Source organism: Oncorhynchus keta, unplaced genomic scaffold, assembly GCF_023373465.1.
Source record: "Oncorhynchus keta strain PuntledgeMale-10-30-2019 unplaced genomic scaffold, Oket_V2 Un_scaffold_29839_pilon_pilon, whole genome shotgun sequence".
Taxonomy (NCBI): domain Eukaryota; kingdom Metazoa; phylum Chordata; class Actinopteri; order Salmoniformes; family Salmonidae; genus Oncorhynchus; species Oncorhynchus keta.
In genome coordinates, this window is record NW_026290908.1 from 814682 (window position 1) to 828977 (window position 14296).

At 52.7% G+C, this 14296-nt stretch overlaps 1 protein-coding gene across 2 annotated transcripts in view; it reads left to right on the top strand.

The window, feature by feature from the left end:
• tmeff2b (transmembrane protein with EGF-like and two follistatin-like domains 2b) overlaps window positions 1-14296 on the top strand; it is a 168293-nt gene extending 153997 nt beyond the window's left edge. For both annotated transcript variants that reach the window (XM_052515600.1, XM_052515599.1), the window contains exons 3-9: window positions 10222-10322; window positions 11222-11351; window positions 11436-11483; window positions 11568-11661; window positions 11973-12121; window positions 12287-12551; window positions 13372-14296. In XM_052515600.1, the coding sequence (XP_052371560.1) occupies window positions 10222-10322; window positions 11222-11351; window positions 11436-11483; window positions 11568-11661; window positions 11973-12121; window positions 12287-12551; window positions 13372-13468 (884 nt within the window). In that variant the 3' untranslated portion in view covers window positions 13469-14296. The remainder of the gene's footprint in view (window positions 1-10221; window positions 10323-11221; window positions 11352-11435; window positions 11484-11567; window positions 11662-11972; window positions 12122-12286; window positions 12552-13371) is intronic.

A 14296-nucleotide genomic window follows, 5' to 3' on the forward strand; every position in this document is an offset into this window, starting at 1 on the left:
GACTGAGGAGTGGGAGGGATCTGTCTGACTGAGGAGTGGGTAGGATCTGTCTGACTGAGGAGTGGGTAGGATCTGTCTGACTGAGGAGTGGGTAGGATCTGTCTGACTGAGGAGTGGGTAGGATCTGTCTGACTGAGGAGTGGGAGGGATCTGTCTGACTGAGGAGTGGTTGGGATCTGTCTGACTGAGGAGTGGGTAGGATCTGTCTGACTGAGGAGTGGGTGGGATCTGTCTGACTGAGGAGTGGGTAGGATCTGTCTGACTGAGGAGTGGGTGGGATCTGTCTGACTGAGGAGTGGGTAGGATCTGTCTGACTGAGGAGTGGGTGGGATCTGTCTGACTGAGGAGTGGGTAGGATCTGTCTGACTGAGGAGTGGGAGGGATCTGTCTGACTGAGGAGTGGGTGGGATCTGTCTGACTGAGGAGTGGGAGGGATCTGTCTGACTGAGGAGTGGGTGGGATCTGTCTGACTGAGGAGTGGGAGGGATCTGTCTGACTGAGGAGTGGGAGGGATCTGTCTGACTGAGGAGTGGGTGGGATCTGTCTGACTGAGGAGTGGGTGGGATCTGTCTGACTGAGGAGTGGGAGGGATCTGTCTGACTGAGGAGTGGGAGGGATCTGTCTGACTGAGGAGTGGGAGGGATCTGTCTGACTGAGGAGTGGGAGGGATCTGTCTGACTGAGGGGTGGGATCTGTCTGACTGAGGAGTGGGTGAGATCTGTCTGACTGAGAGTGGGTGGGGATCTGTCTGACTGAGGAGTGGGTGGGTGGGATCTGTCTGACTGAGGAGTGGGTTGGTGTGATCTGTCTGACTGAGGAGTGGGTGTGTGATCTGTCTGACTGAGGAGTGGGTGGTGTGATCTGTCTGACTGAGGAGTGGGTGGGTGGGATCTGTCTGACTGAGGAGTGGGTGGGTGGATCTGTCTGACTGAGGAGTGGGTGGTGTGATCTGTCTGACTGAGGAGTGGGTTGGTGTGATCTGTCTGACTGAGGAGTGGGTGGGTGTGATCTGTCTGACTGAGGAGTGGGTTGGTGTGATCTGTCTGACTGAGGAGTGGGTTGGTGTGATCTGTCTGACTGAGGAGTGGGTGGTGTGATCTGTCTGACTGAGGAGTGGGTGGGTGTGATCTGTCTGACTGAGGAGTGAGTGGGTGTGATCTGTCTGACTGAGGAGTGGGTGGGTGTGATCTGTCTGACTGAGGAGTGGGTGGTGTGATCTGTCTGACTGAGGAGTGGGTGGGTGTGATCTGTCTGACTGAGGAGTGGGTGGGTGTGATCTGTCTGACTGAGGAGTGGGGGTGTGATCTGTCTAACTGAGGAGTGGGTGGGTGTGATCTGTCTGACTGAGGAGTGAGTGGGTGTGATCTGTCTGACTGAGGAGTGGGTGGGTGTGATCTGTCTGACTGAGGAGTGGGTGGGTGTGATCTGTCTGACTGAGGAGTGGGTGGGTGATCTGTCTGACTGAGGAGTGGGTGGGTGGGATCTGTCTGACTGAGGAGTGGTGGGTGTGATCTGTCTGACTGAGGAGTGGGTGGGTGGATCTGTCTGACTGAGGAGTGGGTGGGTGGATCTGTCTGACTGAGGAGTGGGTGGGATCTGTCTGACTGAGGAGTGGGTGAGATCTGTCTGACTGTAGAGTGGGTGGGATCTGTCTGACTGAGGAGTGGGTGGGTGGGATCTGTCTGTCTGAGGAGTGGGTTGGTGTGATCTGTCTGACCGAGGAGTGGGTGTGTGTGATCTGTCTGACTGAGGAGTGGGTGGGTGTGATCTGTCTGACTGAGGAGTGGGTGGGTGGGATCTGTCTGACTGAGGAGTGGGTGGGTGTGATCTGTCTGACTGAGGAGTGGGTTGGTGTGATCTGTCTGACTGAGGAGTGGGTGGGTGTGATCTGTCTGACTGAGGAGTGGGTTGGTGTGATCTGTCTGACTGAGGAGTGGGTTGGTGTGATCTGTCTGACTGAGGAGTGGGTTGGTGTGATCTGTCTGACTGAGGAGTGGGTGGGTGTGATCTGTCTGACTGAGTAGTGGGTGGGTGTGATCTGTCTGACTGAGGAGTGAGTGGGTGTGATCTGTCTGACTGAGGAGTGGGTGGGTGTGATCTGTCTGACTGAGGAGTGGGTGGGTGTGATCTGTCTGACTGAGGAGTGAGTGGGTGTGATCTGTCTGACTGAGGAGTGGGTGGGTGATCTGTCTGACTGAGGAGTGGGTGGTGTGATCTGTCTGACTGAGGAGTGGGTGGGTGTGATCTGTCTGACTGAGGAGTGGGTGGGTGTGATCTGTCTGACTGAGGAGTGGGTGGGTGTGATCTGTCTGACTGAGGAGTGGGTGGGTGTGATCTGTCTGACTGAGGAGTGGGTGGGTGTGATCTGTCTGACTGAGGAGTGGGTGGGTGTGATCTGTCTGACTGAGGAGTGGGTGGGTGTGATCTGTCTGACTGAGGAGTGGGTGGGTGTGATCTGTCTGACTGAGGAGTGGGTGGGTGTGATCTGTCTGACTGAGGAGTGGGTGGGTGTGATCTGTCTGACTGAGGAGGTGGTGGGTGTGATCTGTCTGACTGAGGAGTGGGTGGGTGTGATCTGTCTGACTGAGGAGTGGGTGGGTGTGATCTGTCTGACTGAGGAGTGGGTGGGTGTGATCTGTCTGACTGAGGAGTGGGTGGGTGTGATCTGTCTGACTGAGGAGTGGGTGGGTGTGATCTGTCTGACTGAGGAGTGGGTGGGTGTGATCTGTCTGACTGAGGAGTGGGTGGGTGTGATCTGTCTGACTGAGGAGTGGGTGGGTGTGATCTGTCTGACTGAGGAGTGGGTGGGTGTGATCTGTCTGACTGAGGAGTGGGTGGGTGTGATCTGTCTGACTGAGGAGTGGGAGGATCTGTCTGACTGAGGAGTGGGTGGGTGTGATCTGTCTGACTGAGGAGTGGGTGGGTGTGATCTGTCTGACTGAGGAGTGGGTGGGTGTGATCTGTCTGACTGAGGAGTGGGTGGGTGTGATCTGTCTGACTGAGGAGTGGGTGGGTGTGATCTGTCTGACTGAGGAGTGGGTGGGTGTGATCTGTCTGACTGAGGAGTGGGTGGGTGTGATCTGTCTGACTGAGGAGTGGGTGGGTGTGATCTGTCTGACTGAGGAGTGGGTGGGTGTGATCTGTCTGACTGAGGAGTGGGTGGGTGGGATCTGTCTGACTGAGGAGTGGGTAGGATCTGTCTGACTGAGGAGTGGGTGTGATCTGGGTCTGACTGAGGAGTGGGAGTGGATCTGTCTGACTGAGGAGTGGGTGGGATCTGTCTGACTGAGGAGTGGGTAGGATCTGTCTGACTGAGGAGTGGGTAGGATCTGTCTGACTGAGGAGGATCTGTCTGACTGAGGGTGGGGTGTGATCTGTCTGACTGAGGAGTGGGTGGGTGTGATCTGTCTGACTGAGGATCTGGGTGGGTGTGATCTGTCTGACTGAGGAGTGGGAGGATCTGTCTGACTGAGGAGTGGGTAGGATCTGTCTGACTGAGGAGTGGGTGGGTGGATCTGTCTGACTGAGGAGGAGTGGGTGGATCTGTCTGACTGAGGAGTGGGTGGGTGGATCTGTCTGACTGAGGAGTGGGTGGGTGGATCTGTCTGACTGAGGAGTGGGTGAGGGATCTGGTGGGATCTGTCTGACTGAGGAGTGGGTGGGATCTGTCTGACTGAGGTGGGTGTGATCTGTCTGACTGAGGAGGGGTGGGATCTGTCTGACTGAGGAGTGGGAGGGATCTGTCTGACTGAGGAGTGGGTGGGTGGATCTGTCTGACTGAGGAGTGGGTGGGTGGATCTGTCTGACTGAGGAGTGGGTGGGGGATCTGTCTGACTGAGGAGTGGGAGTGGATCTGTCTGACTGAGGGTGGTGGGATCTGTCTGACTGAGGAGTGATCTGTCTGACTGAGTGGGTGGGTGTGATCTGTCTGACTGAGGAGTGGGTGGGTGGGATCTGTCTGACTGAGGAGTGGGTGGGTGTGATCTGTCTGACTGAGGAGTGGGTGGGTGTGATCTGTCTGACTGAGGAGTGGGTGGGTGTGATCTGTCTGACTGAGGAGTGGGTGGGTGTGATCTGTCTGACTGAGGAGTGGGTGGGTGTGATCTGTCTGACTGAGGAGTGGGTGGGTGTGATCTGTCTGACTGAGGAGTGGGTGGGTGTGATCTGTCTGACTGAGGAGTGGGTGGGTGTGATCTGTCTGACTGAGGAGTGGGTGGGTGTGATCTGTCTGACTGAGGAGTGGGTGGATCTGTCTGACTGAGGGTGGGTGATCTGTCTGACTGAGGAGTGGGAGAGATCTGTCTGACTGAGGAGTGGGTGGGATCTGTCTGACTGAGGAGTGGGTAGGATCTGTCTGACTGAGGAGTGGGGGGAGGGATCTGTCTGACTGAGGAGTGGGTAGGATCTGTCTGACTGAGGGTGGGTGATCTGTCTGACTGAGGAGTGGGTGGATCTGTCTGACTGAGGGTGGGTAGGATCTGTCTGACTGAGGAGTGGGAGGGATCTGTCTGACTGAGGAGTGGGTGGGATCTGTCTGACTGAGGAGTGGGTGGGTGTGATCTGTCTGACTGAGGAGGGGTGGGTGGGATCTGTCTGACTGAGGAGTGGGTAGGATCTGTCTGACTGAGGAGTGGTGGTAGGATCTGTCTGACTGAGGAGTGGGTAGGATCTGTCTGACTGAGGAGTGGGGTGGGATCTGTCTGACTGAGGAGTGGGTGGGTGGATCTGTCTGACTGAGGAGTGGGTGGGTGGATCTGTCTGACTGAGGAGTGGGTGGGATCTGTCTGACTGAGGAGTGGGTGGGGGATCTGTCTGACTGAGGAGTGGGTGGGTGGGATCTGTCTGACTGAGGAGTGGGTGGGGGATCTGTCTGACTGAGGAGTGGGTGGGTGGATCTGTCTGACTGAGGTGGGTGGGTGGGATCTGTCTGACTGAGGAGTGGGTGGGATCTGTCTGACTGAGGAGTGGGAGGGATCTGTCTGACTGAGGAGTGGGAGGGATCTGTCTGACTGAGGAGTGGGTGGGTGGGATCTGTCTGACTGAGGAGTGGGACGGATCTGTCTGACTGAGGAGTGGGTGGGTGGATCTGTCTGACTGAGGAGTGGGTGGGTGTGATCTGTCTGACTGAGGAGTGGGTGGGTGTGATCTGTCTGACTGAGGAGTGGGTGGGTGTGATCTGTCTGACTGAGGAGTGGGTGGGTGTGATCTGTCTGACTGAGGAGTGGGTGGGTGTGATCTGTCTGACTGAGGAGTGGGTGGGTGTGATCTGTCTGACTGAGGAGTGGGTGGGTGTGATCTGTCTGACTGAGGAGTGGGTGGGTGTGATCTGTCTGACTGAGGAGTGGGTGGGTGTGATCTGTCTGACTGAGGAGTGGGTGGGTGTGATCTGTCTGACTGAGGAGTGGGTAGTGATCTGTCTGACTGAGGAGTGGGTAGGATCTGTCTGACTGAGGAGTGGGAGGGATCTGTCTGACTGAGGGGTGGGTGGGATCTGTCTGACTGAGGAGTGGGTGGGTGGATCTGTCTGACTGAGGAGTGGGGGGTGGATCTGTCTGACTGAGGAGTGGGTGGGTGTGATCTGTCTGACTGAGGAGTGGGTGGATCTGTCTGATTGAGGAGTGGGTAGGATCTGTCTGACTGAGGAGTGGGTGGGTGGATCTGTCTGACTGAGGAGTGGGGGTGGATCTGTCTGACTGAGGAGTGGGTGGGTGGATCTGTCTGACTGAGGAGTGGGTGGGTGGATCTGTCTGACTGAGGAGTGGGTGTGATCTGTCTGACTGAGGAGTGGGGGTGTGATCTGTCTGACTGAGGAGTGTGGGTGGATCTGTCTGACTGAGGAGTGGGTGGGATCTGTCTGACTGAGGGGTGGGTGATCTGTCTGACTGAGGAGTGAGGAGGGGTGTGGATCTGTCTGACTGAGGAGTGGGTGGGTGGATCTGTCTGACTGAGGAGGGGTGGGTGTGATCTGTCTGACTGAGGAGTGGGTGTGGATCTGTCTGACTGAGGGGTGGGTGTGATCTGTCTGACTGAGGAGGGTGGGTGTGATCTGTCTGACTGAGGAGTGGGAGTGTGATCTGTCTGACTGAGGAGTGGGGGGTGGATCTGTCTGACTGAGGAGTGGGTGGGTGTGATCTGTCTGACTGAGGAGTGGGTGGGTGTGATCTGTCTGACTGAGGGGTGGGTGGGATCTGTCTGACTGAGGAGTGGGTGGGTGTGATCTGTCTGACTGAGGAGTGGGTGGGGTGATCTGTCTGACTGAGGAGTGGGTGGGTGTGATCTGTCTGACTGAGGAGTGGGTTGGTGTGATCTGTCTGACTGAGGAGTGGGTGGTGTGATCTGTCTGACTGAGGAGTGGGTGGGTGTGATCTGTCTGACTGAGGAGTGGGTGGGTGTGATCTGTCTGACTGAGGAGTGGGTGGGTGTGATCTGTCTGACTGAGGAGTGGGTTGGTGTGATCTGTCTGACTGAGGAGTGGGTGGGTGTGATCTGTCTGACTGAGGAGTGGGTGGGTGTGATCTGTCTGACTGAGGAGTGGGTGGGTGTGATCTGTCTGACTGAGGAGTGGGTGGGTGTGATCTGTCTGACTGAGGAGTGGGTGGGTGTGATCTGTCTGACTGAGGAGTGGGTGGGTGTGATCTGTCTGACTGAGGAGTGGGTGGGTGTGATCTGTCTGACTGAGGAGTGGGTGGGTGTGATCTGTCTGACTGAGGAGTGGGTGGGTGTGATCTGTCTGACTGAGGAGTGGGTGGGTGTGATCTGTCTGACTGAGGAGTGGGTGGGTGTGATCTGTCTGACTGAGGAGTGGGTGGGTGTGATCTGTCTGACTGAGGAGTGGGTGGGTGTGATCTGTCTGACTGAGGAGTGGGTGGGTGTGATCTGATCTGATCTGTCTGACTGAGGAGTGGGTGGGTGTGATCTGTCTGACTGAGGAGTGGGTGGGTGTGATCTGTCTGACTGAGGAGTGGGTGGGTGTGATCTGTCTGACTGAGGAGTGGGTGGGTGTGATCTGTCTGACTGAGGAGTGGGTGGGTGTGATCTGTCTGACTGAGGAGTGGGTGGGTGTGATCTGTCTGACTGAGGAGTGGGTGGGTGTGATCTGTCTGACTGAGGAGTGGGTGGGTGTGATCTGTCTGACTGAGGAGTGGGTGGGTGTGATCTGTCTGACTGAGGAGTGGGTGGGTGTGATCTGTCTGACTGAGGAGTGGGTGGGTGTGATCTGTCTGACTGAGGAGTGGGTGGGTGTGATCTGTCTGACTGAGGAGTGGGTGGGTGTGATCTGTCTGACTGAGGAGTGGGTGGGTGTGATCTGTCTGACTGAGGAGTGATCTGTCTGTGGGTGTGATCTGTCTGACTGAGGAGTGGGTGGGTGTGATCTGTCTGACTGAGGAGTGGGTGGGTGTGATCTGTCTGACTGAGGAGTGGGTGGGTGTGATCTGTCTGACTGAGGAGTGGGTGGGTGTGATCTGTCTGACTGAGGAGTGGGTGGGTGTGATCTGTCTGACTGAGGAGTGGGTGGGTGTGATCTGTCTGACTGAGGAGTGGGTGGGTGTGATCTGTCTGACTGAGGAGTGGGTGGGTGTGATCTGTCTGACTGAGGATCTGTCTGTGAGGGTGGGTGTGATCTGTCTGACTGAGGAGTGGGTGGGTGTGATCTGTCTGACTGAGGAGTGGGTGGGTGTGATCTGTCTGACTGAGGAGTGGGTGGGTGTGATCTGTCTGACTGAGGAGTGGGTGGGTGTGATCTGTCTGACTGAGGAGTGGGTGGGTGTGATCTGTCTGACTGAGGAGTGGGTGGGTGTGATCTGTCTGACTGAGGAGTGGGTGGGTGTGATCTGTCTGACTGAGGAGTGGGTGGGTGTGATCTGTCTGACTGAGGAGTGGGTGGGTGTGATCTGTCTGACTGAGGAGTGGGTGGGTGTGATCTGTCTGACTGAGGAGTGGGTGGGTGTGATCTGTCTGACTGAGGAGTGGGTGGGTGTGATCTGTCTGACTGAGAGTGGGTGGGTGTGATCTGTCTGACTGAGGAGTGGGTGGGTGTGATCTGTCTGACTGAGGAGTGGGTGGGTGTGATCTGTCTGACTGAGGAGTGGGTGGGTGTGATCTGTCTGACTGAGGAGTGGGTGGGTGTGATCTGTCTGACTGAGGAGTGGGTGGGTGTGATCTGTCTGACTGAGGAGTGGGTGGGTGTGATCTGTCTGACTGAGGAGTGGGTGGGTGTGATCTGTCTGACTGAGGAGTGGGTGGGTGTGATCTGTCTGACTGAGGAGTGGGTGGGTGTGATCTGTCTGACTGAGGAGTGGGTGGGTGTGATCTGTCTGACTGAGGAGTGGGTGGGTGTGATCTGTCTGACTGAGGAGTGGGTGGGTGTGATCTGTCTGACTGAGGAGTGGGTGGGTGTGATCTGTCTGACTGAGGAGTGGGTGGGTGTGATCTGTCTGACTGAGGAGTGGGTGGGTGTGATCTGTCTGACTGAGGAGTGGGTGGGTGTGATCTGTCTGACTGAGGAGTGGGTGGGTGTGATCTGTCTGACTGAGGAGTGGGTGGGTGTGATCTGTCTGACTGAGGAGTGGGTGGGTGTGATCTGTCTGACTGAGGAGTGGGTGGGTGTGATCTGTCTGACTGAGGAGTGGGTGGGTGTGATCTGTCTGACTGAGGAGTGGGTGGGTGTGATCTGTCTGACTGAGGAGTGGGTGGGTGTGATCTGTCTGACTGAGGAGTGGGTGGGTGTGATCTGTCTGACTGAGAGTGGGTGGGTGTGATCTGTCTGACTGAGGAGTGGGTGGGTGTGATCTGTCTGACTGAGGAGTGGGTGGATCTGTGGGTGTGATCTGTCTGACTGAGGAGTGGGTGGGTGTGATCTGTCTGACTGAGGAGTGGGTGGGTGTGATCTGTCTGACTGAGGAGTGGGTGGGTGTGATCTGTCTGACTGAGGAGTGGGTGGGTGTGATCTGTCTGACTGAGGAGTGGGTGGGTGTGATCTGTCTGACTGAGGAGTGGGTGGGTGTGATCTGTCTGACTGAGGAGTGGGTGGGTGTGATCTGTCTGACTGAGGAGTGGGTGGGTGTGATCTGTCTGACTGAGGAGTGGGTGGGTGTGATCTGTCTGACTGAGGAGTGGGTGGGTGTGATCTGTCTGACTGAGGAGTGGGTGGGTGTGATCTGTCTGACTGAGGAGTGGGTTGGTGTGATCTGTCTGACTGAGGAGTGGGTGGGTGTGATCTGTCTGACTGAGGAGTGGGTGGGTGTGATCTGTCTGACTGAGGAGTGGGTGGGTGTGATCTGTCTGACTGAGGAGTGGGTGGGTGTGATCTGTCTGACTGAGGAGTGGGTGGGTGTGATCTGTCTGACTGAGGAGTGGGTGGGTGTGATCTGTCTGACTGAGGAGTGGGTGGGTGTGATCTGTCTGACTGAGGAGTGGGTGGGTGTGATCTGTCTGACTGAGGAGTGGGTGGGTGTGATCTGTCTGACTGAGGAGTGGGTGGGTGTGATCTGTCTGACTGAGGAGTGGGTGGGTGTGATCTGTCTGACTGAGAAGTGGGTGGGTGTGATCTGTCAACCCCATCTGGTAACAAGTAGGCTAACAGACACACACCCTAATCCACATGTTGAGCTCTCTGTTGAAAAACAATTGTTTATAACTCTGGAGCTTCCTAGTTTAAAGGTTGAATAGATATAAACGAGTAGGAGATAGACTGCAGAAACCTCTCCTCAGCTGGACTCAGGACGACAGGATGGAAATAAGCAGCAACACAGCTTGATCCCAGTGTGGACCCTACATCAGATTGACAGCTAGGATGGGCTGAAGGACTACGGGAAAGTTGTTGAATGTCAACAGCTGCAGATAACTTCAAAGAAACCAGTTTTGTTGCCTTGTCCTCTTCCTCCTCCTCTTCCAGCCCTGTGTGTCCTTCACAAAATGTGGTCGTTCCTACTCTCCTCTGTTCCTCTCCTCCTCCTCCTCGCTCCCCCGTTCTTTAGAGGAGAGAGACAGAAATGAACAGGAAGTAAAAATACCCCAGTAATGGTGCTGCTGTTCTGGCCCCACCATCTGTTTTACAGAGGACACACCGTAGGCTAGACACACACGGGCAGCAGTTACCACAGCCCTGGGCTCCAGTGGAGCGTGAACAAGGCCACTGGAAGACATGTTGGATCCATGGTGGGTCCTCAGAGAGCCATTGTGGATCTATGGTTGATCCTCCTTCTATCTCTCTCTGTGTAGATTCAGAGGAGAGGGACTTCCAGTGTGACACAGACTCCTGTCAGTATGATGGGGAGTGTCGAAAGATAGCAGAGACCATGACCTGCGTCTGTGACTTTAAGGTAAGCATCTATCTTTCTCTCTCTCTCTCTCTCTGTGTGTTTCTCTTTCTTTCTCTCTGTCTCTTCTTCCCTATTTTCTCTCTCTCTTTGCTTTGAGGCATCTCTGTCATCTTGTATTTTTACTCTGAGTGGACAAAGCCTCTCTGTGTTGCAACACCAGTCACATTGCTCCTATTTAATACCCACAAACACACACACAGTGTTCATACCAATTTGTACAATTTGTAAAATAAGCAACATCAGTACATCTCCATGAATGTATGCCATAAAGAAGCAGATATGAAACACTATTGTGGTTGCTGAAGATATATATCAATACATTTCAGTTTAACATATCAATGAAAGCTGTCTCTCTGTGTCTCTGTCTCTCTCTCTCTCTCTCCCCCCTCTCTCTATCTCTCCCCTCTCTGTCTCTCTCTCTCTCTCTTCTCTCTCTCTCTCTCCCCCCTCTCTCTATCTCTCTCTCTCCCCCTCCCCCCCTCTCTCTCTCTCTCTCTCTCTCTCTCTCTCTCTCTCTCTCTCTCTCTCTCTCTCTCTCTCTCTCTCTCTCTCTCTCTCCCCTCTCTCCCTCTCTCTCTCTCTTCCCCCTCCCCCCTCTCTCTCTCTCTCTCTCTCTCTCTCTCTCTCTCTCCTCTCTCTCTCTCTCTCTCTCTCTCTCTCTCTCTCTCTCTCCCTCTCTCTCTCTCTCTCTCCCTCTCTCTCTCCCCCTCTCTCTCTCCTCTCTCTCCTCTCTCTCTCTCTCTCTCTCTCTCTCTCTCTCTCTCTCTCTCTCTCTCTCTCTCTCTCTCTCTCTCTCTCTCTCTCTCTCTCTCTCTCTCTCTCTCTCTCTCTCTCTCTCTCTCTCTCTCTCTCTCTCTCTCTCTCTCTCTCTCTCTCTCTCTCTCTCTCTCTCTCTGCAGTGTAGTGCAGATTATTCCCCGGTGTGTGGTTCCAACAATCACAGGTATCAGAATGAGTGTTTTCTGAGACGGGAAGCCTGTCAGCTTCAGACGGAGATACACACTGCATCTCTGGGTCCTTGTCCTACAGGTACCACTAGTTTGGGGTCTGTTCCACTAGAATGTCTTGCTGTGGAATGTGACCTGAATCTAAATATATCATGTTCTCTTACAGACGCTGGTTCAGGATCAGGTGATGGTGGTGAAGGTGTTTCTCTCCCAGGTTTGAGTCATTATCTACATGCATTTACACACGTGACCACACACAGATTACCACACACACAACATCTCTATCTCTCTCTGTTAGAGAGTTCTGGAGAGGCTGGTGTGGTACAGAGGGACTCGTCCTGTGAGATGTGTCAGTTTGGATCGGAGTGTGACGAAGACGCAGAAGATGTATGGTGAGAGAGGGATGAGAAGAGGGAGGGAGGAGATGGAGGGGGAAGAGGGAGAAGAGGGACAGAGGGGGAGAGGAAGGAGGGAAGGAAGGAAAAAAGTGGGAGGCAGGAAGGGAGAGAGGGAGACAAAGGATGGAGAGGTAGGGGTAGGAGAGGAGAGAGAATGGTGTAGAATTTCAGTAATGCACAATGTGGATATGAGACAGCATTAAATATGTAGGAACTTAGCAATTACCCTGTGTGCATTAATACAGGAAGAACATGAATACACACACACACACACACACACAGTACTGAGTCTCATCTCTCCCTAGGTGTGTGTGTAACATCGACTGTTCCCACATCAGTTTCAACCCTGTGTGTGCTTCAGATGGCCGTTCCTATGACAACCCCTGTCAGGTAAAGGAGGCTTCGTGTCAGAGACAGGAGAGGATCGAGGTCACACACCTGGGCCACTGCCACGGTACACAAACACACACACACATACACACACGTGTGCAACACATACACACACACACACACACACACACACACACACAAGTTCCATTAGAACCACAAAATGTAGAAAAGCAATGTTTTATAAATAAAGACAAGCTATACATGTGAAATATCAGTGCTCTTTTCTCAGGGAAGGGGCCGAGGGACCTGTACATCCCCTGTCCTTCCCGCTACAGGAACTACTGTCTCCATGGAGACTGTCAATACCCTGACAACCTAGGCCCGCCCTCCTGTAGCTGTCATGCAGGGTTCAGCGGGCCCCAGTGTGAGCAGAAGGACTACAACGTTCTGTTTGTGGTTCCAGGATCTGGAAAGATCCGCTATGTTCTCATCGCCTCCGTCATCGGAGCGCTGCAGATCACCATTATCACCCTGGTGGTGCTGTGTGTCACAAGGTCAGTACACGCACACACACTTACACACACACATACAGACTGTTTAGATTGCTCATCAAAGTTGACCATCCTGCTTCGTGACACAACTCTCTCATTTGTTTAGACTCTGCACTGCCTGTTGTTGTTGTTTTGACTGATTTTAATGTTGCTGTTGTTGATGTTGTTGTTTTGACTGTTGTTGTTGTTTTGACTGTTGTTGTTATTGACTTTAGTTGTTGTTTTGACTGTTGTTCTTGTTGTTGACTTTGACTGTTGTTGTTTTGACAGTTTTGTTGTTCTTGTTGTTGTTTTGACTGTTTGTGTTGTTGTTGTTTGACTCTTGTTGGTGTTGTTTTGACTGTTGTTTGTGTTGTTGTTGTTTTGACTCTTGTTGGTGTTGTTTTGACTGTTGTTTGTGTTGTTGTTGTTTTGACTCTTGTTGGTGTTGTTTTGACTGTTGTTTGTGTTGTTGTTGTTTTGACTCTTGTTGGTGTTGTTTTGACTGTTGTTTGTGTTGTTGTTGTTTTGACTCTTGTTGGTGTTGTTTTGACTGTTGTTTGTGTTGTTGTTGTTTTGACTCTTGTTGGTGTTGTTTTGACTGTTGTTTGTGTTGTTGTTGTTTTGACTCTTGTTGGTGTTGTTTTGACTGTTGTTTGTGTTGTTGTTGTTTTGACTCTTGTTGGTGTTGTTTTGACTGTTGTTTGTGTTGTTGTTGTTTTGACTCTTGTTGGTGTTGTTTTGACTGTTGCTGTTGCTGTTTTTGGTGTTGTTGTTTTGAATGTTGTTGTTATTGTTTTTTTGACTGTTGCTGTTGTTTTGACTGTTGTTATTTCTCTAACAGGAAGAGCCCTGGGAAGAAGAGGAAGTCTGTCCAGAAGCAGAGTGGGGCTCTGTACGATACAGACAGCACGCTCCGCACTGCTACTCTTCACATCTGACACACCACATTAACAGTTGAAGTCGGAAGTTTACATACACCTTAGCCAAATACATTAAAACTCTGTTTTTCACAATTCCTGACATTTAATCCCAGTAAAAGTTCCCTGTCTTAGGTCAGTTAGGATCACCACTTTATTTTAAGAATGTGAAATGTCAGAATAATAGTAGAGAATTATTTCTTTCAGCTTTTATTTCTTTCATCACATTCCCAGCGGGTCAGAAGTTTACATGTACTCAATTAGTATTTGGTAGCATTGCCTTTAAATTGTTTAACTTGGGTCAAACGTTTTGGGTAGCCTTCCACAAGCTTCCCCCAATAAGTTGGGTGAATTTTGGCCCTTCCTCCTGACAGAGCTGGTGTAACTGAGTCAGGTTTGTAGGCCTCCTTGCTCGCACAGGCTTTTTCAGTTCTGCCCAAAAATGTTCTATGGGATTGAGGTCAGGGCTTTGTGATGGCCACTCCAATACCTTGACTTTGTTGTCCTTAAGACATTTTGCCACAACTTTTGGAAGTATGCTTGGGGTCATTGTCCATTTGGAAGACCCATTTCCGACCAAGCTTTAACTTCCTGACTGATGTCTTGAGATGTTGCTTCAATTTATCCACATAATTTTCCCGCCTCATGATGCCATCAATTTTGTGAAGTGCACCAGTCCCTCCTGCAGCAAAGCAGCACCAGAACATGATGCTGCCACCCCCATGCTTCACGGTTGCAGGACTGTTAGTACTGTAATGTAATATCTATAGGCTCAGATGGACCTCCACATGGAAACATGATGATTATGTTACCCTTTTTCAGTCTTGTGAATAAATCATTTATACCACC